This window comes from Amblyomma americanum, chromosome 3, assembly GCF_052857255.1.
Source record: "Amblyomma americanum isolate KBUSLIRL-KWMA chromosome 3, ASM5285725v1, whole genome shotgun sequence".
Classification (NCBI taxonomy): domain Eukaryota; kingdom Metazoa; phylum Arthropoda; class Arachnida; order Ixodida; family Ixodidae; genus Amblyomma; species Amblyomma americanum.
In genome coordinates, this window is record NC_135499.1 from 182,807,162 (window position 1) to 182,833,785 (window position 26,624).

The following is a 26,624-nucleotide window of genomic DNA, read 5'->3' on the forward strand; positions in this document are numbered from 1 at the left end:
CCAATCATTAATTTAACTGCCACCTGCAACGGTGGTCAGTTTGCTTACAATCAGGAGGGCAGGTTGTGATGACGTCACAAGGTCACCTGCCTCCTAGGTCACTTGTGGCCTAGTGGCCTAGTGAAGTGGCCTAGTGGTTTGGTCCCCGCCTCGGCTGCGGGAGGTGGCAGGTTCGAAACCCACCGACGGATGCCCACCGTATGGGTACAGGCGCATCCCGACCTAGCGACCGGTTTGTCCACGGGGTGCAGTCCTGGGGGAGGCTCCGTAGATCCCGCTGTGTCCTTCGGGGACGTAATCTGTTTCAAACAACTAGCATCCTGAAAAGGTGGTTCGATATCTGTTCCTCCGCTGTGTGCGTGGTCGTCTTTGTGCCTTTTGAGTGTTCTATGTTTACCCCTGTCAAAGGGGATACTCCGACCGTCTATGGCGGCCGAAGCGAATGGATCCCTGTGAATGCATGGATGCCGGTGAATGAACTTCTCTGGGGATTTTTAGTGATTTTTCGCTCACAGTCAGCGACGCCGTTTAACCTGCGACACGAGCTCTTTTATGCCATCTCGTTAAAGTAGTATACTATACAGCTTATGCCTGCCGTGTTTAGGGCTAAGCATGAAATAGCTGCAGAAATTGCGTGAGCAGTTGTTCTTTCATCGGCTTCGTTGCCTTGTGCTCAGCTACAAATTCAGAGAACTGTCTTCCTCCTCCTCCGACATGCTCTTTGCACTGCGTAGAAGCACGTCTAGCAATCGAGAAGTGCGCAGTTCGATTCCCAACTAAACCGGCTGTGCGTTGGTGCTTGACGATCGGTCACTGTCGACGTTCGGGCGAGGCTGTACGAGAAGTGCGGGGCTTTGGAGAGTATGCGAGACTCTGCGAGACTGTCCGAGAGTTTCAACTACAACCTGCGAGCCGGGCTCATCATCAGCACGCGTACCGTCGCTCAAGCAGTGAGTGTGACCTCCTTTAGATTTTTTTTTTTTAGGAAAGGTAATGACGCAGTATCCGTCTCACATATCGGCGGACACCCGAACCGCACTTTAAGGGAAGGGATAAAGGAGGGACTGAGAGAAGGAAGGAAGAAAGAGGTGCCGTAGTGGAGGGCTCCGGAATGACTTCGATCACCTGGGAATCTTTAACGTGGCCGGAGGTCGCACAGCACACGGGCGCCTCTTTGCGTTTCGCCTCCATTGAAACGCGGCCACCGCTGTCGGGTTCGAACCCGGGTACTCCGACTCAGTACACGAGCTCCTTAACCACTGAGCCACCGCGGCGGGTCCTACCACCTTTAGCCATTTTCGTTTGTGTGCAGCCTGCGTAAAAAACGCACGGCTCAAAGGATTTGCTTGTAAGTCGTGCAGTAGGGCGCATGTAGCACCCGTGGGAGTCCTAAGCATTGGGCGAGTGAGGACGGGAGTTCCTCTCACCTTCAAGGAGAATTGGAAAAAAACAAGCCGCACTGCACGACCCAGCAACCAAGCCTGTGTGTGCATTTGTGGCAAACGCATGTACTTGTGTTCTATAGCTGCTCGCCAGTCATTGTATGCCCCGTGCAAGTTCGCCCTATATCGCAGCTGGTGAACGCACCGAAACAGCGCGCCGCACGTGCTGAGGTATACGTGTACGCACTGACTGACGTTGAAGCGCCTGCGTTGTCTAGATAAGAGCCAGAGGACAATGTAGCGCACTGCCGTGGGGTTTCGTTGGTGCAGAGAGGACGCGTCACGAGGCCGGGCGCGCTGTAATGGGTCGTTAACCCTTCTCTGGGTGGTAAACCTATGCTGCTTTTTTTTTGTGTGAGGACTCCACGAGGTTTCCACAGTGAGTCAAGAACAGGCACATGTGAGAGGTACGTTTGCTTAAAGGTATTATCCGCTAGGCTTTCTTGAGACTTCGTGCGGATGTGTTTGGTTGGTCAAAAGTTCCCTGGCCACAGGGCCCGCTTTCCAATGGTATATCCTGGCTTAAGCTGCCAATAAAGCTATCAATGATTTTTGTCAGAGGTGGAAATGGTACTTCTACCTTCTACAGAGATTTTGAGCTTCTAAGGTGTCGTAAGTGCCCGACCATACTGCTCAAAAGTAGGCCCTGTGACCTGGGAACTTTGACCAACTCTGTACTTGTTGCTGCCTCCGTTGCTGTGGAACTTGCCACGTAGTTTTTATTATGTCACGTGCTCACTTTTATTTCGATTATAGTCGAAATTTTCTGTTTCAGACTTTGCTTCTCGTAATAGTATGTAAACAACTAGTGCACATAAAAAAATGTCTTTTTGAACCGCCTTGTCCAGTGCATGACCACAAGCGATATGGGAACTGTCAGCCCTGTGACCAAGGCATGTGCTGTTTGAAAACTCAATGTAACAGCGCTGCAAAGTAGTCATCTGCAGCGAACAAGGCTATATTAGAAAACAGCGATTTGTAACATGATGCTATCGTTAAAGAGACTGTGTTGCCGGTTTTGTACTCTGGCGTTTTAATGTGAAAGCATTATATGTTGTATGGTTCATAAGCAACGAAGCCCGGGGATGTTGACCAAGAAAAGTGGTACCAAAACCTCATGTCGTCACCATGGTCTCGCTGCGGAGCCCGCAGAGAATGACTGCAATACACCGTGACCACGACCTTGTTGTTCGATTTGGTGTTTGGAAAGCTCTTGCAGCCCCGCTCTTTCTATTGTCTTCGGACCAAATCGAACGAGGCGAGCGCTCGTGTCACATGCAGTCCGGACATGTACAAGTTTCCAGTCACATTTGACCGAGCTCGGCTTCTTTGTGTCCGCTGCCGGGGAGCTGTATATACAGAGTGGCGAGTTGTTCTGGGCACAAGGCCTTTAGCGGGTCAGGCCTCTCTCTCTCCGCGGTCGGCGGCATTTCGCGCACCCATTCGTCCTGTCAGTTGGGTGATGCCTGTTGTGCTTCTCGCCGAAAAGGCCAGTGTCCGCGCGCGGCGCCTTCGTAACCCGCTGCGCGCCGGGCCTCGCCGCGAAAGACAAAAAGGTCACAGGCGCGCCGGTGACGATGCCAGGCGTCGTTTTTGCTGGCGCGTGCCCGCTTTGCGCCTAAACTGGGATGGCGTGTCGCAACAACCGTATTCACATTCTGTTCCACTTCGTTTTACAGCGTCGCTTGTTATGCCAAAACAGTACAGTGCCTTTAGAAGCGGTAAACCATTGGTCAGTTGTTTCATCAACGTCACCTGCAGAGTCGAAAATTTACAGATAACATGCACGCGAGATAACCTTCCCCTGTGTCGTTTTATGCTGGGCTTGTTGTTGCTGCATTTTAGTTGAGGCACACACGCAGCACTGACCTCTCTCTCTCTCTCTCTCTCTCTCTCTATATATATATATATATATATATATATATATATATATATATATATATATATATATATATATATATATATATATATATATATATATATATATATATCAGTCTCTTAGCGACTGCACAGCTGGTGCATATATGACAAAGATATGCGAGCGGCAGAGTCTGAAGCTATATTTTTACGGAAAAGGTTTCAGTGTGCAGTTTAAAGGTCTTCATACATGATCAGAGAGTGATTTTACGTACTTTTACAAGTATTTCGTACGAAAACGCGGCTGCAGGCCCGACCGCGGCAGCCGCGCTTCGGTAGAGGCGACACGCAAAAGACACCGGGTGGTCGAGATTAATCCGGAGCCCTCTATTAGGACCTCCCTCATAGCTTAAGTGCCGCTTCGGAACGTTCGTTCATTCATTCATTCTTTCATTCATTCATCCATTCATTCATTCATTCATTCATTCATTCATTCATTCATTCATTCATTCATTCATTCTAGGTTTATTTCGTTTGCCATAAGTTCGTGTACCATACCGCACAAGTACTTCACTTCCTGGCATGCCGAATTGTAGATAGCGACAAATGGCCGGTAAACCAGGGTGATCACGAAAGTTACATGTAGTCGATGTTGCGAAAAGATTAAGCAAACTGACCCGCGAGCAGGGTGAGAAGTGCCTCGAAAGAAGAACAAAAGCATGCAACGCAAAGCTATATGCCGCATATAAAAAGCCGTGCCCTTTGAATAATGCGTTAATCAGTTCTCCATGCCAAGGACAACTTACCGGCTACAGCATTAACCAACTAATGAGGCCCTTCTGGAACACAAGTCTGAGCTACGTGTATAAGACATGCATCGCTAGGCGGATGCTGTCTGTTTATTTGTTTTCGTTATTAATACTGAGTGTCACGGTCCTGCGTGTCAGTCTCTTTAGCGACTGCACAGCGTGGTGCATATATGCCCCCGTGCACTCACAGCTGACTGTGGTCAGTCGGATTGCTAATTGTTTATCCGGAAACACACCAATTAACCTGATTCCACCTGAGCGGCCTCACGTGTAATCGCATCGCACTAATACCCCGCATGCACAGAAATCTGAGGCTCCCCGCGTCGGTTTCCTATAATCGAGGCGAGGGAAAGAAAAACAATAACAGCGTGCGTTTCTGGAACGGCCTTTCTTTGTTCTCTCGTTTTATCTTTCGCCCCTTCTTTCCTTTGTTTTGCCCTGACCTTCAGCCGGGGGTATACCCTCTTGGTGAATGCGCGAGGGAGGGGTATCGCCCTGCACCCTTGATTAGGTTCTCGCGCCTGACGTCCTTCCTTCACCCACGACGGTGGGATGATCGACCTTTGCATGCGCCGAAAGGTGTACCGGCTGCGCACCTTTTTCTTTATATCCCCGGCCGATTCAAGTTTACTGCCGAGCTCCTCCGTCGGCTGCTTGTTCTCCTCCCCTTCGCGGTCTGTGTATGCTCGCCGCCCTTCTGCTTTGGGAAACAGAAGCGACGGGTTGCGCGCGTTGGCGCGGGAGGATATTAAACTTCCTGTATACACACTTTGCCGCGCACCGCCGCTCCGCGCCCTTCCCCCCACCCCCGCGTATTTTGTTTCCCTTTCTTTTTTCCGTCTTCCTCCCTGCTCCCGCTTGGTCGTCTTTGTTTCATCGCGTCGTTCTCTGCCACTCTTGTTTTTGTTTTTCCCCCCACTCCGTCCCCAGTGGTGTTCGGCTTTGCCTTCCGCGAAATTCGCTTTGAACTCGAGCGATCGAGATGGCCGATTTTGGTTGTGTGTTGACGTGGACGGAACGCCCCCGCTCGGACGTAGTCTCTCCGCCCCCTCCTTTCAACACTGAAATCGGCGTGGGCTGCAGTCTGCGTGGTACAAAAAGAGCGGCGCCTTTCTGTCTGAGCGAGCGCGTAATCGATCACTTGCTACGGGTGCCCGTGGAATGAAAACGCCACTCATCTCTGTGCTATCCGCACTCGCGAGGCGGCGGCACTATAGCTAAGTGCCTCCCTGCTCGTCCGCTCCTTGATTTCTCGTCCGGCTACTTAACGCGGGGTATGGTGCTCGACGTCTTTTTGACGCCTATGCTTGTCTGAGAGACTGCGCGCTGCTAGACAGTGAAAGAACGGTAAAACTCGCATTCGTCTACGAGCATCAACCGATGTACCGATAGGCGCTGGCGTCCGTTCGCATAACTCACGACGGCGCCTTTTAAAAGTCCTGTCATATCTCTCGTTAGTTCTCTCGCAGCCGCTTTGCATTGACGCAGTTAAGGTCACTCACCTCTGCGAAGCTTCCAGGTCCGGGGAGAACGCAAGCGTAGAAATGACGTGTGCGCAGGTAAGTTGGCTGCCTGAACGAAAAAAAAAAATATCGCTGGAGTGACTCTGCATCACTCGGCGCCCCGAAAGGCATGGACATGTACTTAAAGCTGCATCGTGCGAAAATACATGCGCTTTCGAAAGCATGCAGGCAAAGCAACCCCTCCAGTACGCGTAATTAGTCGAAAAAGCCAAATTTTGACGAGCCACAGCACCGTGAGGGTAATCGCGTTTTCTAAATTCTAAAAACTGATATCGCTGTTACTAACGACCGGCTACAAATCTCTATTTTTAATTGTTAAAAAGTGTATTGAAAATTAGTTTAGCACCTTACTATAATTAAAACGATTCACCGGTTTTCTGGTGTCCGCCAAGCCTGGCAATACCATGACGCAAAAGCCATATTTTTTATCTCAAAAGTCCTATTTTTGAAAATTACTTAAAGTCTTCCCTGTGACACCCGGTATATATATAAATCTGCACAGGCGTCATTACTGAAGAGCGCGTCGGTAGTAGCATCCGCAGTGGCACAGAAGGTTAGAAGAAAGAGAAGGAAAAAGAGCATCGAATGAAATTCAGAACTATATACAGCGGAGACCCATGGAACCGTCTTGAAGGCAGCCCAGGGCACGTTGTAGTTTTTTTTCGCCGCATGGCCAGGATGGTTCGTGCCCTGGAGACGAACTACGCGCCGACCCGCATCCAGACCTGATTGTTTCTTTCCTGTTTTTTTTTCCCCTTTTTTGCCCCGCTTCGAGCCCGCGAATTCTGGAAGGCGTCCACTGTATTGTCACATTGACAGCACAGCGAAAGCGGCAGGTCTTGGCGTTAAGCCTTCGCGCGGTGTTTGATCGAGGAGCACGCATACTGAACGCTGAATGCGCTGCCGTTTCGATTGAGCGCGGCCGAGTTGGAACGGCGTTTCATCTCTACGGCACTTCGGCACGCTGGGCACTTTCTTTTTTTTGAACGCGCGGATTGCCACGAATCTTGTATGGGACATCGATTGGGCTGTTCTTTTGTCCGCTAGATTGAACGGAACGAAGCGGCTGAATGGAAAGAGTCGAGAGAATTATTTTATTTTCCGCTGAAAAAGGCGCGTCTTCTGTGCGGTCGGTACATTTAACGACCGGGGTCGAATGGACGTTATTGTCGCGTACTGGTAAAACATAGAAAGGCGGAGAGAGAGAGAGAGGGGGGAGAAATAAATATCTCCACACTGTGTCTGTCTAGAAAGATTTCCGTCTTTTTTTAGCAGAATACAGTAATAACTGCGTGAACGCATGATTTCATTCTGGCTCTTTTTCTTTTTAACGTTGTGTTACATGCATATTCTGCATTAATTTATTTCGCCATCGTATAATTTTCATTCATGCTTCTTTGTTTTTTCTCTTGGATTTCGCACCTTTTTTGTTCGTATTTCGTTTTTTTTTTGCTTGAAGCGAGTCGCTCTGTCATCGAGCGTGCTATGCGAGAGCACTTGCATAGCAGTGAGTGTCAGCGTGTTTTCGAGTGGTGTATAAATCTATCACAGTGGTCCTTTGTTCGAGGAGACAGACAGCAGGGTATATATCCCGCTTGGAGCACCTGGGGCTTTTCTTTCCTTGGCCTAACGTCGGGGAATCCAGTGTATTGCTGCTGCAGCAGCAATAGACTATGGAGATATGGTATATATCTCCTTAGGGCTGCAAAAACGGATATAACAGCTTAGTGTAGTAAAGAAAACAAAGCTCACAATCAATGTACGGTGGTATAGTTGCATCCTTGACGGGCGTGTGCATTATGTTGCACCATAACGAATTTATTGTTTTGATGGAATAAGGAAGACATACCAAGTCACCTTGGCGAGCTGGCGCGGTATAGTGTGTGAGGAAATCTCTTTAGGGTATACGGCGTCCATGCCGTGATATGTCGTAACCAGAAACTGCAATGCCCACCCGCTGACCCATAAGATATATGATCGGCTTGGATGTGGACGTTATCGTTGCTTGCGGTATATACTGCTATCGCCGTCACTTCATCGTCGGGGAGGAAGACAGTGATAGCCGTCATCTTTTCAAAGATTTTTTAAATTACAAGTTTTCGATTAAAGGAAACAATGAGGACAACTACAGCTAATCATTGCTCTAAGGAAAAATTGATTCTCTGGTCCTTTCTGGCGATGTTAACGTTTTTCCTGAAGCAAAGAATGCATTTGTCGGCGAAAAAAAAAATAATTTAAACATTTTCTCGCCGCTCGATTCAAACTCATGATGTCCTTACCGAAAGGGGCGGGTTTCCACCGTTTAGAACTGAATGGCGGTGTAGCGTCGCCCCTGCGCGCGCGTTCTTCCTTCTTCCTCTGAAACCCTACCTATCCTTCTCTCTATCTGCACGCCGGCAGTGGTGGTGGTGTTTTAACACCAGTCACAGGCCCGTGCATTTTCCTTTCCTCTTCCCCTTTCATCCACTTACTACTACTACTACAGTGCTCTCTTTGTCTTTGTGATTAGAACACGGTATACCCTGTCGATGCGGGCCAGTTTAATTCTGTTTTTGCTGAATGTCTCTTTAACACATATTTCACGCGAATCCACGTCATTACGTATCTGCAGCAGCTTGTCCCTGTAAGAACCTCGCACACGTATTGTGCGGCGCTGTATCCCGGACCTACGATGCTGCGTGCAGATACAACGGACCGTTTAGGTTTCATCGCCGCCGGTACATTGTAAACCAGCTCTCGGCAGCCAAGAGCCACGTTTCTAATAAAATCTATACCTGGTTTACCCCCGATTAGTAGGATGCGAGATGGAGGGGATACGTGGTATTTCATCACTTCTGTGTTGTTGTGGAATGTGTCTGTTATATATATACCTTGTATCTCACAGCGCCTTCCTCATTCGTTATCCATTCCACGGCCTCGTGTCCAAGTCTGGTCGAAAGACTCCTTCCACCGCACCCTGCACTAAGAATGGAAATGAGCTCCGTTGGAAGTCCCGTATAGCTTTACTGGCGTCCTGGTAGTAGTACCCTTCTACGCAAGAAACATGTATACCCAGGGAATCAGCCCTAACGGTGGTTCGCAAAACCAGGCGACCACAGGGGGGGTGTCACGACGGCGGCGGAAGGGCACGTCGCCGCCTAATCTGGATGCGTGGTTGCACAAGGCGGCTGCCCCAAAACACGGAACGGAGTTAGCACTGGCTACATTTGAATCACGTACGCTGCGGAGAGACTCGGGTTTTGTCACGCCTCGCCTGCCTCTTACTCCCTTTACCTGCGCATTGGAGCAACTTTAGCGGGCAGGAAGAGGAAGGGGCTGAATAAGAGACGCAGCGTCGAATGCCGATTTGACCCAGTTGTCGAAATTGGAAGATCGATGCCACGGCGTACACGTTGCGCACAGTCTGACGCACCAGTGCCGGCTTTATCCAGCTAACAGTACTTGAACTAACCTGTTGTCTGCTTTCGTGCCTCCCGGTGTCTGCGAAGTAAACTAACTGTTCGAGGCCGTACACTGACCTTGTGGCAGCCTGGGGCACTTGGTTAAGGTGCTTTCTGGCAGCGGTTTGCTTTTCTCGGAGAAGGGTGGGCGCAATTTCAAATTCAGGCTTTTGACTGTACTTCCAGTTAGCACCGGTCGGTTTGAAGTCGTCCCTGGTTCTTCCGTTTCACCCAAGCTGTACTCGTCTCGATGTTTTGGTACTGCGTGTGAAGCGAGCGTGTACAAGAATTGGCTGCCTATTTGCCAAGGCTTCGAAAGGTGATGTAATCTGCGAAGCGTCACGGCGCATGGCAGCCTCTCCGAAGAGCGGATACCAAAGTTTCAAACATTTATTAGTATGGGCAGCGAAAAAGAAAGAAAGTAATGTTGCCCAGCCCGCACCGCTTAAGGCACAACGGGTTCGAAGCATCAAACAGTCGTCTGTGCCCGCTCGCCCGCGAGAGAATATGCGCATACGCGGACCAACGCGAGCGGACGCTTTTTGTCGAGCGCGGCTTAGAAGCGGCGCTTTCTTTTCTTTTTCTTTTTCTTTTTGCTCGCTTCGGATCGAAGAAGAAGAAGAAGCGCGTTTCCTTTTCTCGTTACAGTTTCTCCATCTGCTTACGCGCGCTCCCTGCGGGTCTTCGTCGTCGTAAACACCGCAGCGAGTCCCGTGCCTCGCGGGAGGAGGGTGGGGGAACCCGTTGCGACAGCCTTCGGGGGAGAGCTGCAGGCCGCCGCTTTTGTCTGTTGCGCGCTTTGTTTCGGAGACAAATCGCTGCGGCACTCCCACCGTTCGATAACGGGTCGCTTCTTTAAGCGTTACTCTTTTTCTTTATTTTCCCGCTTACGCTTTCCTCCCTTGCCGCAGCTGACCACACGTGGAGACGCGCCCGGTTTGTTTTGTTGCGCCCGTATAATCCGTCCTCTCTGTTCAACCCGCGTTTTCTTCCCGGAAAAGCCGGGATGAGTGGGAAGCGAGGCGCACCGCTCTGTCCCAATGCCGGCGGTCTGTCCGCGCGTTCTGGGGACGCCGCCGTAATGGGACGTCAGTGGTCTCGGGGCACGGAGGTGGACGTTAACGGGCATGTATACGGCAGAACGGGGGTTGAGCGATTGGAAAACTCGCCTACGCGAACCAACAGTAAGGGGGCGGGACGGCCGCTGTTCGAAATCTGGGCTCAGTGCGGGGCGCGGAAATATTTCGAAATAAAGGGTTGGCGTGGCCGCGGGAAGCGACTAGCGTAAACGGCGCCGTGAGCGCCGAACCATGCGCTTGAAGCTGTTTCAAGGCGTACCCTATTTGTCGCGCTTATATCTGCGGCCTTTGAAGAATTTGTCTTCCCCCCTCCCCCCATCCCGCATTGCCTCTGGCAAGACGTCGACGCGGGACACAGAGGAGCCGTCTGGCGGCGCTGGGATAAGTTGAGATCAGTTCGGTTGAGAAAGGTGGAGAGTTTCTCTTTGGACACGTGGGCGAAAAGGGACGGTTCTTGACTCGCAGATTATTAATGCCATATGAGCATGTCTTGGCGTTTCTTTTTTTTTTCCCCCTGTTGTGGCAGGTCGTTCGTCTTCGCAAGCGCTGTTCTTGTCAGTTCTGACCCGTGCCTTTAGGAAGCCTCCGGGACGTTTGCGGTAACAAGCGCAGCCGCAGGAAAATTGCATGCGGGAGACCGCCGTTGTTTGCCGTTCTTTAGTGGAAAGATCAGTGGAGAATTTATTGGCGGAGGAGCTTCTTGCTAGCGCGCGTTTGACAAGAGACCGCTGCCTATCATCAACAGGCGCGCCTTGTCGTCTCGCTGCCGTCATTTACCGTTTCAATCCTCTCGCAACATTGTTTCAGTGCACCTTAATAATTACGGGGCAAAGAAACGGACAACTGTCACCGCAAGTTGCATAATGAATGCGCGGCCATGTGTCTGTTCTGAAACAAACTTGGCCGAGGGGCTGGGTTTCAGGGTTGCGCCTTGCTGTCCTGTCACATGCACCGAGAAATGTTCGCTTCAGTGGGGGCAGTCGGTGGAACCCGTATGCAGGGTGCTGTAAAATCGCGCTCCTTGCGACTGCGACGTTATCGTAACGCGTCCATCGCTGCCCTGTTGTCGTTTTTGCGCAGGCCGTCCATCGTGATGGAGACGAGCTGAGCGAGAGCCGAGCAGAGCCCGCCGTAGACCCCGCCTAGCGCTGCCGCGATGGACCACTCGGTGAAGGCCATGCACCGGAAGGCGGCCTTCTCGCGACTGCTGCGCGGCCGGCGGTTCGAGAACGCCGACCTGGAGCAGCTGTACCAGCGGTACACCTTCAAGCTGCAGCAGTCGTCCATCGCCAGCGTGCTGGGCCTCCTGGTGACGCTGAACGTGACGCTGGCCTCGGTCGACCTGGCCTACCGCGGCGGCTCCCCGTCCCTGTTGGGCCTGCTGCACCTGGTGCACGGCCTGCTCTTCCTGGCCGCCTTCAGCTTCATGGCCCTGCGGCGGCTGGAGGACGCCGCCCTGCTGGCACTGTGCCACGGGGCGCTGGCGCTGGCCTCGACCTTCTCGCTGCTCGCCATGCCGTGGTCGGTGGGCGCGGCCTTCTGGCAGCTGCGCGCCGGCGCCCCGGCCGACGGCCTCTGGGAGCTGCTGTTCGTGCTCTTCCTGGCCTACACCATGCTGCCCGTGCGCACGCGGGTCGCGCTGCTGCTGGGGGCCGCCCTGTGCGCCGTGCACACGCTCTGCGCCCTCTTCTGCGCCCGCGAGCTGCCCGGACAGGACAGGGCGGTGCAGGTGAGTCTGCGCGCCTCGCTGTAACTCCTCGTGGCGTGCTGCTGTCCGGTGCTGGAGTTCCATACGCCGCTGTCATGTGCCACTAGCGGGCACCATCTTACCCCACTGCAACAGTACTCTTTTTCCTATATGGCTCAAGGTAATTTGTTAAATTGTGAAGGGGCCGGGATAGTGGGCGGCGCATGCCCAAAGAGCGCGCTTCCAGGACGATTTGGACATCCCCCCTTTGGGCATCCCCGGTGTATACGTGCTTGCTGTGACTAAAGTAAAGCGGAATTCTTTCGTTTCTTCCCGCATGAAGAACGTAGGTTTGAAGTAACCAGTTCCGCCCTGCATTCGTTGAGCAGCTGTCAAGTTTAAGGAAGTGGGCGGAGCCGGCAGCAAGAAGCAAGAAATGTTTTGTAGGAAAACTACAATAAAAATCGATTTTGTTGAAGCTCCGAGAAATCTACCCGAAAATAACCCCTTCTATCCCCCCCCCCACCCTCAACCACTATGTCGACGAATCACCCGTAAATCCGGCCCTGTTGTACACATCAACGTCTTGCGCGCGCGTCTGCTTTTCTTTTCGTACAGAATTTTTGTCGTTCGTTGAGGTAAACTAAGACAAGCTCCGGACACCTAAGTCGCAGTTTACGAAACTGGCCGGCTGGAGAGGCCGAGTAATGTGGTGGAAGCGGAAGCGAGACCTTTCGCACATTGGTGGATAATATAAACTTACACGTCGCGCGTATTGCCGTCCAGATAACGAACGGCTGTTCTGGCACTCTGCGGGCAGTCGCCGCTAGGTTGCGTTGCTAGCAACAGCGACGCCGTTCGTAAGGGTAGGCATATATAGCCGAGTACATAACTCCTCTCATCGCCTGTCGACGAGCGCGACTGCGGCGTCGGTGCCACAACTCCTGGCATTTGCATCGCGGAGCCGCCTTGTGCGACTAACGGATTGCGTCGCCGCCGTATTCTCTTCACGCTCCGTCGCTTCCCTTCGTCACCACCTCTTCTCTCCTCCTCTCGCCTCTTTTAAGGTCGGCGGTGTCGCCTTGGATTGGAGGGGGGGGGGGGGGGGTTGCGTATGGGTGCCGTTATATAGCTGAATGTGTACGCACGCCTCCTTCTTAGGTAAGCGAGCGCGAATGATCAACGGACCCGTCTCGTAATTTGCATGCACTCATTGTGAGCTGCGCAGGCTGTCGACCTCGTCTGCATAGTCTGGGTGGCGACGTGACGATGGGAACAGTTGTCGAATCGACATCGCTATGTGATTGAGTCTGTCTCAGCGCTTGCAACGAGCGCGGCCCACAGACTATTACAGAGTCATTAAAGACTGAGGGGAACGTGTGTCTCGGTATCAAGTACAGGCAGCTTCAGCATAAAAGGGAACACTTCAGGCACACATGAGTAGCGCTAGTCCTGTGTGCCTCTTTCTTGTGTTCGTCTTGGTTGCGCTACAGTTCTTTTGTTACAAAATGCACCGTCTAGCCCAACAAAAAGTTCTAAATTGTCCGCATCGATCACTTCACAAGTTTGAGTCCAGAGTGCACTTTTTCTCTCTGTTCCGAATATTTTTGCTATGGACGGATAATGGCCATATATGTGTTCCGAATATCTTTCCTATGGGCCAATTATGGCCATGAGACATTTTCAACCTAATCCGTTGTTGTGTGCAAACTCATATTGGAGCTCAGAAGTACTTGTATTTGGGCGTGTTGGTTCATATCTTTTCAGGAGGACACAGGGGCGCAACAAAAACACACGGACATAGAAGTAGACAGGGACGAGCGCTCGTTCCTGTCTACTTCTATGTCCGTGTGTTTTTGTTGCGCCCCTGTGTCCTCATATTGGAGCTACCCGGCTTTTGCGGAGTGTATAGAGCTGCTTCCACTCGTGACGTCGAACTCCCAACACAGGTGCAGCGCAGGGTAAGATTGACCTTTGACCCTGCTGTGTAGTCACGCGGTCCCCCCTCGTCTACAGCTTCAAGGTCAGACATCGCTATAATACACCAAGTTCTGCTATGGCGCACCACTCGATCGATCGCACGGTGGATGCATGGTGAACTTGCCTTCACACAGTCGCTTGTTACTGAGCTAGAGAGGATGGGTGGCTCTGTCGAAGGGACTTTGAAACACCTTCTGCGGAAAGTACGTAAACTCGCTAAATCATTACATTCTTTCGTCATGAACACCTGAGCCAAATCGTACACTTCAACATGCAGCAGAGAAGCCACAATCGCGCGCGAAAGTTGGCGAGTCCTTTTCGGCGCCTTTTTCGCGTTCGCGCCCTCCTCTGTCGCACGCCCTTGCGTAATGCTGTTCAGAGATGGCTATTGGTTAGATTCTTCACGCTTCACGCAGCTACCCTGGCCTCGGTCAGTAAAGGCGCCAATATACTCCGACGTTCTCGGCGTGCGGCCGAGCGCCGGTGGCGGTCGGTCACGTCAAGTCGGCAACGCCGCGACAGGCGCAAATTTGGCCCGCCTACAGTCCGACTGCTCCGACGCGACGAAGCGGCTGCGTCTGGAGAAGCGCATGCGCAGAACGTTCGTGAAGCAGTCACCTTTAACATCCCAGGGATACAGCACCTTTATTGACAGCCCCTTTCAAGGCCCCTTTAACTCGCGCTGAAACTCGCTGCGACTTCGATGGTCGTCTGTGTTTTTTTTACCTTTTATAACTGCGATTTTGTTAGAAAACAGACAACGGAGAACGGTTTTGTTTAGCAGATTCTGGTTGAGACAGCTCACGTCGGACTATAGTATTTATGTAAGGAAATATGAACGCTTCCTTCATTCAGGGAATGAAATTTTGGAACATTTTTTTCTGCGCTCACTAAGCCTTTTAGAAAAACGCCCTGCCTTGAAAAATTCATCGGAAAAGTAGGCTGCAGTTTATTGGACGTGATTACGCCTGAAGTTTTGTGTGTCGTGGCGGGTACACGGCGAATAAGAAGAAAAACCAATAAGCCGGAGTGGTGCGCGCGGCTTTTAGCAGCAGCGCACAAACGGGGCGCTCCATCCGCTGTCAGGAGGAGAGCAAATCCCTTTCACGATAATGAGAGAGGTCTGCAAACTCGAAGCTCACGGCGCTTAGCGCTGTGTGTGTCGTCGTCCTTTTGTCTTTTTTTTGTGTCAACCTTTTTTCTCGTCTATTTTCTTGCGAACCTTGATTATTTGAGACAGGTAAAGCCGGCTGCCAGCTGTATACATGCTCGAGGTCGTGCTGATAGTGTATTATTCAATTCCGCACGTCCCAGCGACGCGTATTATTATTTTAATCTGATGCGCATTGTTGTAATATTCATTGCCTCATCGGCATAAATTTTACCCCGGAACATTCCAAGACTACACTGTTACGTGCTGACCGCGTGTAGGCAAATAATCGGCTAATGGAAGTAATGTACACGAGGGACGAAACGTAACCGCGCAAGACTCCTCTCCCTTGCAACTTTGCGGACAAGGCTGTTGTGCGGAAATTTCTTGTGAAACGTATATGTACGGGAACAATGCAAAGAAGCGTGGCGGTGTTCGTCCGAGTTCCGCGAAGTCTCTTCCCGTTCGGTCGCGGGCCATTTCTGTTCAAGCGCTATAGGAGCATTCGACTCGAGCATTTCGAAGTTCGTCTCTTGTAACTTCTAAAGCGTGCCGCAAACGAGCACGTCTTAAATACTACCTTCCGCAACACCGCTCCTCAAAAGAAAATAAGACGCTATACCTGCACCCTCTTCGTATATGCGCCGTCTGGCGGAAGCTGCGGAGAGCAAAGAAGTTCTCGCTTTCGAAAGCGACGATTTGCATATTTCCGCCACCCGGCTCACGTGCGGCGGTGTGTGGCATATACCCTACGTGAATGAGCGTTTCCGCCGCATAGCACTATACGTGACGGGGAAGCTTTACGGGGTCTGCCGCTGCTTAACCATACAGCATGTGCGTGGGCCCTGAAGAGTGCGGGTATACGTGCCGCAAGTTACCGCTGTATAGTTTTGTACGGGAATTCAGGTGTCGCCTGTGTGCGGAGGAACAGCAGTGCGTGTGCTGGCGACATAGTGGCCGCCTCTTAGGTGTGGGGGCTTGCGCGCATTCGCAGTCTTTTTTTTTTTTTGTTCAGCGCCCACGTGACCAGCGTCAACAGAGGAGTTTGAGCTTTTCGCGTCATTGATTTTGTTTTTGGCATACATTCGGCCTAAGACGTTACGTCAGGAGCATTTTACCTGTAGGGACGTCGGAGACGCGACGTCGTTGGCGTTACAAAAGCGGACTTATTTCCAAGCACTTCCCATTCCTGATTCCCGCTGCACGCCGCGGAGAGTTAGATAAACTAAGCGCGGGCGCTCACGAACGCACGCACAGATACGCATGCATGGACACTGTAAATCCGCGCAGAGTTGAGTTACAGTATCGGTCAAAGATTAGAACTTCAGAGGTTAAGACTTCAGGGGTATTTTTTTTTTTTTGCCGACACATCGAGGCCGCTTCATTTTTGATTCGGGATCTTTGTGAGGGAAAAAAATGCGTATACCGTCGGCTGACGCTTATTCTGCGGACCGAAATTGCAAATCCAGGTCTTGTGGCCTCTGACAGCGTCAGAGACGGCCGTCTTCGCATCATTTAACGCGGATGCGAGTTCGTTTGTCAAAGCGTGACACATTCATCGGTATACGAAACTCCAGATTCGAAGATGGGCGTGCGCAGTGGTCTTGACACCACCACGACGATCCAATCTGTTGTGCCTCTTCACTGTCCTTGAATTTCATTTGACTTTTTTCGAGCGCAATTTCTTTTTTCTTCTTATTCTTCATTTACCTCGTCTGCTTCCTTCATACGGCCGCCACGCTCCTGTACAGCTCTCCTCGTGTTTGTATGAAGTTCCGCCTCTTATAAATTTTTTAGACAAAAAAAAATGTTGAGCTTGAAGGAGCAATGTCCCCAGGTGCCGGCTCAAACGCCCGTTAAGGCTCGTCGAAAGTGCTTTTTTTTTCAAGGTTAGCTCTTATTAGCTCGTTTAGTGCCACAGTTGGCAGGTGACGAAGTGGCGAGAGCGAAATCTCCTTCACGTTTAGGGCACAGAAGAGAGAGAGAGGGTGAGAGGCGACGGGTGGCCCAGTGGCTTGGGCGTCTGCACCGGTTGCGGGAGCTGGTTGGATCCAAACCCTCCGCCGTACAAGTATGGGTGCAAGCGTCCCCCGTCCCTGCGCCTTCCCGGCTTAGGGGTGTGCGCTTGGAAGAGGCTCCGCAAACACCGCTTCGCCTTTTAGGGGGCAGGCCCAGTTTCGAACACCCCAGCCTGCAAAGGTGGTTCGTGTTACCTTGTTCGCGTGGCATTTTAAGTTCAAGTACGAACGCCCTGACCGGTGTGTCTGAACGGGCGTGCAGGTCAGCTGTCACTGCTGTAAGCGATCTTTCGAAAGAAGTTCACTTCAGAGTGTCACCGCAGCCCTGGGCAAGTACGCATTCACCTCTGCCTACCTGACTTTGCGAGAGAGGGAAAACAGAACATGTGTTTGAAAAATTCTTTGCTCAGACACCTCAGCTAACGCGCAAACATTCGCGTTGCACACTCGTAACCGTTCTGCGACTTTTTTTTTTTTTTAATCGCTTACAAACATGAAGCGACAAGAGGCCCCAGCATACGACAAGGAGCAGTGTCCTGCGAATTTTCACCTTGTAAAGGCCATGTCACCTTGTCAAGGCTTGATCAGTGGAGCAAGTGTCAACTCGCAAAGACTAGTTGAAAGTCTCCCGAGCGAATTGGGAAAGTGGGCCCAGTCTCGACCGCGTTTCTAGGGGCTGAAACACTCCACCCCTAACTAGACGCTCTGTAGCCTTCCACAGCACTGCACGGTTGTAGCGGCGCAGAGTACAGGCACGAGTAGGCCAGAACGCTCGCGAGAATCGTCTTGGGAAGCAGGTGGTGGTTTGCCTCGGTCGACGTCGGCCCGCGGGGGGCGCGTGGGCGCGCTTGCCGGTGCGACCGTCGTGTCCCGGCGGCGGGCGACGTATACCCCGGCCAGCTTCCGTGCCTACTTTCCTCTCCCTCTCCCTCTCTCTTGCGGAAGCACCACCCCTCCGAGCGGAGCGACAGATTGAGGAGAACCACGCGCAAACGGAGCGAGCGAGCGGAATAGCACGTGCTGGCGTTCGGATGCCTCGGTGCTTCGGTGACGCGTGCGTCGGGTCGCTTTATTTGCATGGAGATTGGTTCGACGCGCGAGATCTCCGCCTGGCGGCTGAATGGCCGGGTTTTCGCCGCGTGCGTCGCGTTGATAGGGGGAGCTCTGAACGCGCAACGGGTTGCCGCTGTATACTCGCTCACTTGGAGCGCTTGAAAGACGATGCCAGCGGAGCGGGGGCGTTACGAAATGGAATTAACTCTGACGGGAGCAATTGCAACGTTTGTGCACTTGCGCGATCAGATTTGTTGAACCAGCTCGTGCGTGGGTTAACATTCCTGATCTGTTGCGCGTCGTTTACGTGGGGTGTCGCCGGAAGGAGCGGCGCTAATGTTGATGTTTCTTTTCATGCCTGTGCGTCATGCCATCGCTCTAGTGGGGAACAGCCCTTTCAGCTGCTCCACCGATCAGTTTACCGTCCGTTGCCTACAAGGTGTTTACTAGGGTAATCGCTAATGGAGTCAGGGCAACCCTAGACTGCAGTCAATCAAATAATCAGGCAGGCTTTCGTAAAGGATAATCCACAATAGATCATATTCACACTATTAATCGGGTGATAGAGAAATGCCAGAATATACCCCCCCCCCCCCCCCCCTTATATAGCCTTCATAGATTACGACAAAGCATTTGACTCAGTGGAAACCGCAGCAGTCATACACACATTGGGGAATCGGGGTGTAGATGAGCCTTATGTCAAAATACTGGAAGACATATATAGGAAATGCACAGCTACCATAGTACCATAAAGTCAGCAGTAAAATTCTAATAAGGAAGGGCGTCACGCAAGGAGACACGGTGTCGCCAATGCTATTCACCGCCTGTTTACAGGAGGTATTCCGAGGCCTGAATTGGGAACAGTTGGGGATAAGAGTTAATGGAGAATACCTAAATAATCTGCGATTCGCTGATGACATTGCCTTGCAGAAACATGAAGGCTATTGAGAAGGGTTCAGTTTAAGTTACGGAAAACAGCGAGCCATGGAAAGAAAAATAATAGGCGTAACGTTAAGAGACCGGAAGCAGACAGAGTAGATGAGGAAATAAGGGTGAGTTAATGACATCCTAGCCGAAATCAAGAGGAAGAAATGGGCTTGGGAAGGGCATGTAATGCGAAGGCAAGATATCCGATGGTTCTTAAGGGTAACGGAGTGGATTCCAAGAGAAAGTAAGCGTAGCAGGGGGCGGCAGAAGGTTAGGTGGTCAGATGAGATTAGGAAGTTTACAGGCATAGGGTGGGCGCAGCTGGCAAAGGACAGGGTTAATTGGAAAGACACGGGAGAGGCCTTTGCCCCGCAGTGGGCGTGGTAAGGCGGATGATGATGATGTCTCTAGTAGTGCTTTTGTTAGTGACTCGTCGCTGTGAATACGGTGGCATAGGTGAAGGGGTGCTGAATTGGCGCAGCTATAGTTTGATGACGCTCATCAAAATTCGTTGCATCAATTGCTATCAAACTCGCCAGGCGAACGTTGTGTGCTGTTCGCGACATCCGCAAACACCAATCTCGGTCTACGAAGAATATTGCTCGCTTTCACTGGGAAGCCGAGCATTAAATCAAACAAGACGGTACTCCCTGAGAAATGAGCACCAGGCGCCTGAAAAACCCGCTCCCCGGCGGTCTTTCAGGGGAGAATAGGCAGCATGCATGCATGCACACGAGGAGCAAATTTTCTCCTCCCCTGTTGCCGGTTGCAGCATATTGTCCGCGCTTCGGGTGGACGAAGAAAAGGTCGGTGCCAGGCGCCGCTCGTCTGGACGGGGCACCACTTGGTGCGACCGCAGCCGCCGCTGCCTTCAGCTCGTTGCTAGCGGGAGCGTGCCGCGGCGGGTGGAAGCGTGCGTAATGACGTGACGCGGCTGTGTAATCGGCGTCAGCGCGTCTATCTTGGAGGGGGATGCCTCTAATTGAAAGGCCAAGACGTGCCCCCCCACCGACGTGACTGAACTGTCGAACACCGCGAAGCAGCTCATGTATCATTTACGGAGCGCGACGCGGTGTGTGTACTTAGGGCGGAGTACATTTTTGCGTCGTTTGTGGCTGCCGCCCGATGACCGTTCCGTGCTGCGGGCGCGCGTGTGTGTGTGTGCGTTTATCTAAAGCACGGTACTCGTGTAAGAAACGTCCGTGTAGCGACTCGACAGTCAGGCGAAGCTGAACAGCGCGTATAACTTTGCGAATGATTGACGGTGATTGACGCGTATCGAATCGGCATTGAGGAAAGTGTGTTGTTTCGCTGCAGGCAGGCATTGGAAAGAAGTCATTTGCTTTTGCGGTGTTTACCCAAATGCCGGGAGCGGTTTCTACAATGGGCGAATGACAGGAGGTCCACCGCGAAACGCCGCGTAACTATACCGATATTTGGCTTGATTGTCGACTCTCGGTAGGCGTGTAACTGAATACACCGGAGGGCTTTTGTGTGCGTGCACTCATTAAGTGTCATAATCGCGATAGCAGTGCGAATTTATGACTCGAGCACCCTGACGCTTATTCGGTCACCTGGCGTGAGACTAGGGAAACTATTGGGCCGCGCTCTTCTGCTTGGCTGTTTCGGTTGGCCGGCACCTGTCAGCTGGACATTCACACGACGCTTTTATGCACTAGTGCACGTTTTGGAATAAAGGTCACAAGTATTTAAATTTCCTGGTTTACATTTAAATGTGCTCAGGTGGTATTGTGCGATTCTTGAGTGGTTTATTTTCTACTCATCTCTTTGCAGTGTGTGGTCGATCGTCAGTAAGGTGCAGGCAGAAATGACGCGAAAGGCAACGTTCATTGACGTGTAGTCATCGATTGCTGCCAAGTATTCTTGAGAAACTTAACTTTTTTTTAACCATGTAGTTTTGTTTGTACGCGTACTTTTCCTTGATGGCTTTCCAAGTTCGACGTAGAAGTAGAATTAAATGAGGTTTCAGTGAGGAAACTCAGTGTTCCTTTATTAACATTGCTCGTACCAACACACACTGAAGTGCTTCCTGAACTGGTACCTCCCTCGAACCGACCTTCCGCCATCTTCTCCCCCCCCCCCCATTAATCACGCACACAACCTGTATATATATATATATATATATATATATATATATATATATATATATATATATATATATATATATATATATATAGATATATATATATATATATTATTCTGTAAACAGTTTTTGTTTATGTTACCTCTCCCCCTATCCTCTCTTCCTCTCCCCTCACCTCTTTCATTTCATTTCTCCATTCTGCCTGCTATCCTTCATTTCCGCTTCCCCAGCTCAGGTGGTTCAGTATCGATGGCAGATGCCGGGGCTAGCAAAGATGTTTTCCTTCCTTTTTATTATTATTTTAATAAACCACTTTCTACTACCCCCCCCCCCCCCCCGCGCTTTTTGTTTTCCGTGCATCTAAATTTCTCGCTTGAGAACGGCTGGCTTCTTTCGTTTAATGCGTGTATGGGCGCATAGTGATCACGGCACGTTCCTTGTGCCTCGTGAGATGCTTATTAGCCGAAGGCTGGGGTGACGGAAACAAGGGAAACAGCCCGGGGCAGGGAACAAGGGGCACGCTTTTTGCTTGAACGAGTCGTGGCGAAATGAGTTTTCTAGAAAGTGAAAAAAAAAAGTTGAAAAGCAGTGCACAATGCACCACGCAGTGTTTGTTTTGCCGCTCTCTGTAGAGGGGCCATCAAACGGCATTACCAATCGCTGCCGCCGGCCAAAACGCATTACCCCGCGCATCGTATTTTCCTTGAAAAACATGCTTGTGTAGCTTCGTACTCGCTTTCTTGTCGAGAGCCGGTTCCCAGGCGAGTCAGCGGAACTAATTTAGTTTTTGTTTTTGTTTCGTGCCTTTTTTGAGGATAAGAAGGAGAGAAGAGAGATAAACAAAACGCCAGCCATTTTGCGCAACGGTTTAAAGAAGTCCAAGGGAAACTGTCAATTAATTTTTCTCAGTACTGCCAGCGGCTAATTGGCTCATTACTGCCATATAATGAACACTCGGACACTCCTCAGAGCAGCTCGGCAGTCTGCTCCGCGCGGAACAAACTATTGTAAACCGAAGCTAACTAATGTTACCGAGACTGCGCCAGGCTTGGTGGCGTCGTGTTGCGGAGACTTGTGGCGTTTTATATATACACGAGCCGCCGTCCGGAAGCTCCAGAGACGCGACGCACGGATGTCGACCTCGCGCGATTGCCGGTGGCGCCGTGCCGGTGCGGGTGTTGCACTGCTTTGAGCCGCGCCACAACCACCGCTGGCAATGGGAGCCTAGCGAGACGGGCCAAGGCCGCGTGTGAGCCGACCGAGAACAGCCGCGGTGCTGCATTTCAAAGGAGCGAACGGGGTCGTGAGCGTTTCTTGCAGATATCTCTCTTGCTTGGAGCCGCCTCGTTCTAAACGACATGTAGTTGCGAGATGCTTTCAAGCGAAAAGCTTCACTACGCTACGTAAAGCAGTCGTCGCGTAGGCCGGAGAATGACCTTGAACGACCTTCAGCCTAAACACGTTAGCCGTGTATGACCATACGTGGTATAGTTGTGGTGTCGAACCCTTCACCCCTGACCTTTGACATTGGGTTGCCTTCTTGTTGACCTTTGACCTTAACATTCGCTGGGGTGATGTAAAGCTACGTGATGGCATTCGATGTGTGTCTTAAGACCATGTGATACCACGTCATAGCCACGTGGTCGCGTGAATATATATAGAACGGCTGTCGCGAGCGTGCAGCGGAGCTGCCATGGACGAGCCTGAGACGTTTAGCAAGCGTGCTTGCTTTTCGCTGAATTCCAGGGTTAGCCAAGTTAAAGGGATACTGCCATTTTTTTTTTCAATCGGTAATTCGTTTTCAAAGGGAAACAAGTTCCCGGCTTTACGCCCTTCAGCATGAGAGCCGGAAATTCTCTAAATTAACTATTACGCACAAAGTCGATATTTGGCCTTGTCACCTTTCTGCGCTGGCGCGTCGTTGGACTTGTGAGCACGGTTTATTCTCCCCCGTATACAGTCTCCATTTTCTCTGCTGCAGCGGCCGCAGCTGCGGTGGTGAGCATCGACGACTACACGATCGATGGTGGAGCACGAAGAGAGCGTGTACCGTTTCAGTTCGCACCTCTGTTCGCCAGCCGTTCTCTTAAACGGTGCATTAAAGACGTGCTCTCTCTTTCTTTGCAAAGTTACCGTGCTTGACCAACCCACGTGCATCGGGAACGCCGCCCACTCACTATAATGAGCGTTTAGCTCCGGTCTTCTCGACGGCAGGCGTCGCGCTCGTTGAGAAGCTGCGGTATGTGCGAGATTGCGTACTTATCTGTGTTTCTTTTTTATTTCGCACACTTCCCATAAGGGCATAATTTCGGTTCGCTGTATACCAAGTAAAGTAAAAAATGTAAGCTGTTTTCATGGAGGAACCGGAGAAGGCCGCTGCTGTTATTGTGATCGGTCAGCCGCTTGCAGAAATACCCGTGCCTTGCCGCCGTTAGTCCGACCTCCAGTAAAATCCGTCTCCTTGAAGCCCTTGTTCCTGCCCAAGTCCACAGCAGGTGCCGAACACCCATCCATCTCTGCAGCCTGTGTGGAACACCTGGGGCAAGTGGTGGTTCCTGCGTCTTCTTCAGAGCCCCATCGGCACCACGCGACCGACGGGGTAAGGGCCTCCCCTGCCCTGATCCTTCTGAGGGATACCTCCTCCAATCTCGTTAGGGTATGAGGGAGGAGGAAAGTGCAGGGGGGAATAAGGGCACGTTTACTTTCCCTTAAAGGAGATGCTAAAATGGGTAGAGCGGAGCGGACGTCAAAAGGAAACCTAGTGGGGGGTGCATTAGTGTTTGGAACTTGGTATGTAAGATTGTCTACTTTTCTCTGCTCAGCGTTCTCAGCATCGCCTTGTGTCCAGTGTATCTGGATATGTATCTTTGTTTTCTTATTGAGTGCATGGATCTCCTGCGTTACGCATAGTGTCTTTGTCACTCTTTTCACTTGTTTTATGGCGGCTAAGGAGTCTGTGTAGATATGGGTTTCTATTATAGACTATTTGATTTATGGTCTCCATAGCATCGCGGATTGCATAACGTTCCACCACAAGCGGATCCGCATGGTCTGATGCGCATTCATTATGTACGTTTAGCTCTGTGTGTGTCGGACTAGTGGCTGCTGTTATACTGCCCGTTTCTGTGGTTCACCCGCGAGTTCTGTCCAGTCACCTTGGCTCGTAATAGTCTCCTAATACGAAGGGAACCGGCATAAGACGCGTCGCTTTATGTCACCCTTCAGCCAGGAGAGCTCTTTCGACCTGTATAGCACTCTTCCGTGTTTCGAAGGCTTGTGCAAAGAACAGCTCGCATCTGCGGTCTTTGACATGGGAAGCTGGTCGTGCCCGAAGGATCGCGTCGTTGCAGAAACACCGCGAAACCGCTGCGAGCCGTTCTCAGGTTGAATAACTTTCGAAAAGCTGCGCGAACGCTCGGATGCCGCGGGCTTGGCTCTTCTCTCTGCGCCTTCGTGGGATGCGCTCTCGGGAGTCTGTCACGCTACGGCTCGCGTGGCCACAGCGTATGCTCCGTGCAGCTGCAGCCCGTCGGGAGCGCTTATCTGCGGGCCGCAGCGGGTTGCCGTTGGCGGTAAGCAGCTTGGCGCCGACCCTGGAGAAATCGCTGCCGCCGGACAAGCCGCATCGCAGCCGCCAGAGCGAAGCCGGTCGTTGCGCGGAGATTTGCGAGGCTCACGGCATAGCCTTCGTTAGCGCTTACCGGACAGCTCAAGAACTGGCTTGCTTTGTCTGCGTGCACGTACTCCCCACGGGTTTGCGGGGCTGTGGTTGACCAGTGCAGACACGAAGAAGGGTTAGGAGGAGGTATACGTCGTTCTCGAACACCGCGCCGCGTGATTGGCCACGGGGAAACTGTTCTGGGCGCGGATAGGCTGCGGTGTAGTGCCGCGCGTGGTGGACGTTAAGGCCGCTGATTGCCGCCATCGGCTGTTTCAAAATATAACACTGCGCGGGCTCTCGAGTCTCGCGAGAGAACTTGGCAAATCTTTCCTCTGTGACCACACCGGCTGCGCGCGGCTTCGGCAGCGGCGGCGGCGGCCTAATTAGGCTTTTATTGGGGGGGGGGGGGGGGGGGGGACTCTCCGTCGCTTTCCTCCTCCCTGTTGTCGTCTCGGCGGCGGAACGCGCAGGCTGTCTCTTATCGCGTACGCGTTGCTCGGCGAGGGCGAGGGTTGGCGCTGCGTGCGTTAAGCGCCACACGAGCAGCGCGCCGGAGCCGTCCTCAGCAGCTGCGGGGAGGGCCGTTATTGAGCGCCCTTTAACGAGCGACGACCGCAGCTCTCGCGAGGCGGTTTTAATCCTCGCCTGCTTCTCGCTGATTGACCCGGTGCGGAGCGGGCGCCATTCTAGGCTCGCAATCGGTTGCATGCGGCTGGGCCGCTCCTTGCCGCGTGTCGTGCACGAGACAGGGTGCTTGGGAGAGAGCGCGCCTCGCACGACGATGCCTTCTTTCCGCGATCGTTCTCTCACTGCCGGCTGAGCTGCTACGCCGCGCGCTAAACCGCACCATACAAAACGATGGAGGGGCGCGGCCGAGAGTGAAAATGCCCGATAAAGAAAGGGAGAGAGATAGAGTCAGGGGGAGCGAGAAAAAAAATGATTTCCTGTAGGGAAGACAAAGACCCTCGCACGCGAGCACGGGTTTAGCTGCGTGCCGGGACACAGCTAGGGAATCTGCTCTCGAAAGGCGGCCAACTCGTCCTCGCCCCTCCTCCTCCTAACGCGCTTTTTTCGCGATGGAACCAGGTAATGGAATTTCCTGCCGCGGAGCCACGAAAACACGTCGCCGCTTCGGGGGGCGCGCGCTAATTTTTGCTCGTTGCCCGCGCGCTTTATTCGGTTCGTTCCGGTCTCTGCTGTTTAGCTGGGGTGCTCGCGTAATCGCTGAAGCGGAAGTAAGAGGGGGGAATTGAAGGAGCCAGGTGCAGAGTGGAAGGCAGAACGGTGTAACGCAATAGCGGGAGTGGAAGAATTCGGATAAAAGGGAAGAGCACCTAGGGAAAAGGGGTACACCAGTACGTCAGGGGGAAGGGGGGGGGGGCATTGTGTGTGCGACGTGCTGTATAGGCAGTGCCGTATTTTATAGCACCGTGTGAGAACGAAAAGGCGCATCCCAGAGGAGAACCGAGCTAAAAGGAGCCCCCCGGAGATGAATCTCGCTGCTCCCGCAGTCTTTCGATGCGTGTGTTCGTGCCTTGCGGCGACTTTGGGTCCCGGTTAGTCCCTCTCGGCCCATCTTTTCTCGAGATCGCTTCTGTAGGGATCCGTGTCTACTGCGACTCCCAGGGAAAGAAATCGCAGCGGGCGCCTCGAGAGGGAAGCTGAAGCAAAATATATATATTTAAAAAAACAAAGCAAAGAACGAAATGAAAAAAAAAACATGGCCGCACCTCTTTCCACACTGTATAGGCGAGGGCGGTCGAGAATTGAGAAAAAAAAAGAGGAATAAATTTTGGCGCTGATTGGCTTCGCCGCATCGAAATTGCTTTCCGGTTGCGTCCCATTTTCGGTGCCGGAGTGCCTGCGCCTTGCCTGTGCAGAGGAGGGCGACTTG

The 26,624-nt window shown here is 52.0% G+C and overlaps 1 protein-coding gene across 2 annotated transcripts in view; it reads left to right on the plus strand.

The window, feature by feature from the left end:
- LOC144125594 (adenylate cyclase type 1-like) overlaps positions 1-26,624 on the plus strand; it is a 189,386-nt gene that overhangs the window by 65,046 nt on the left and 97,716 nt on the right. For both annotated transcript variants that reach the window (XM_077659104.1, XM_077659103.1), the window contains exon 2: positions 11,231-11,879. In XM_077659104.1, coding sequence (XP_077515230.1) covers positions 11,307-11,879 — 573 coding nt within the window. In that variant the 5' untranslated portion in view covers positions 11,231-11,306. The remainder of the gene's footprint in view (positions 1-11,230; positions 11,880-26,624) is intronic.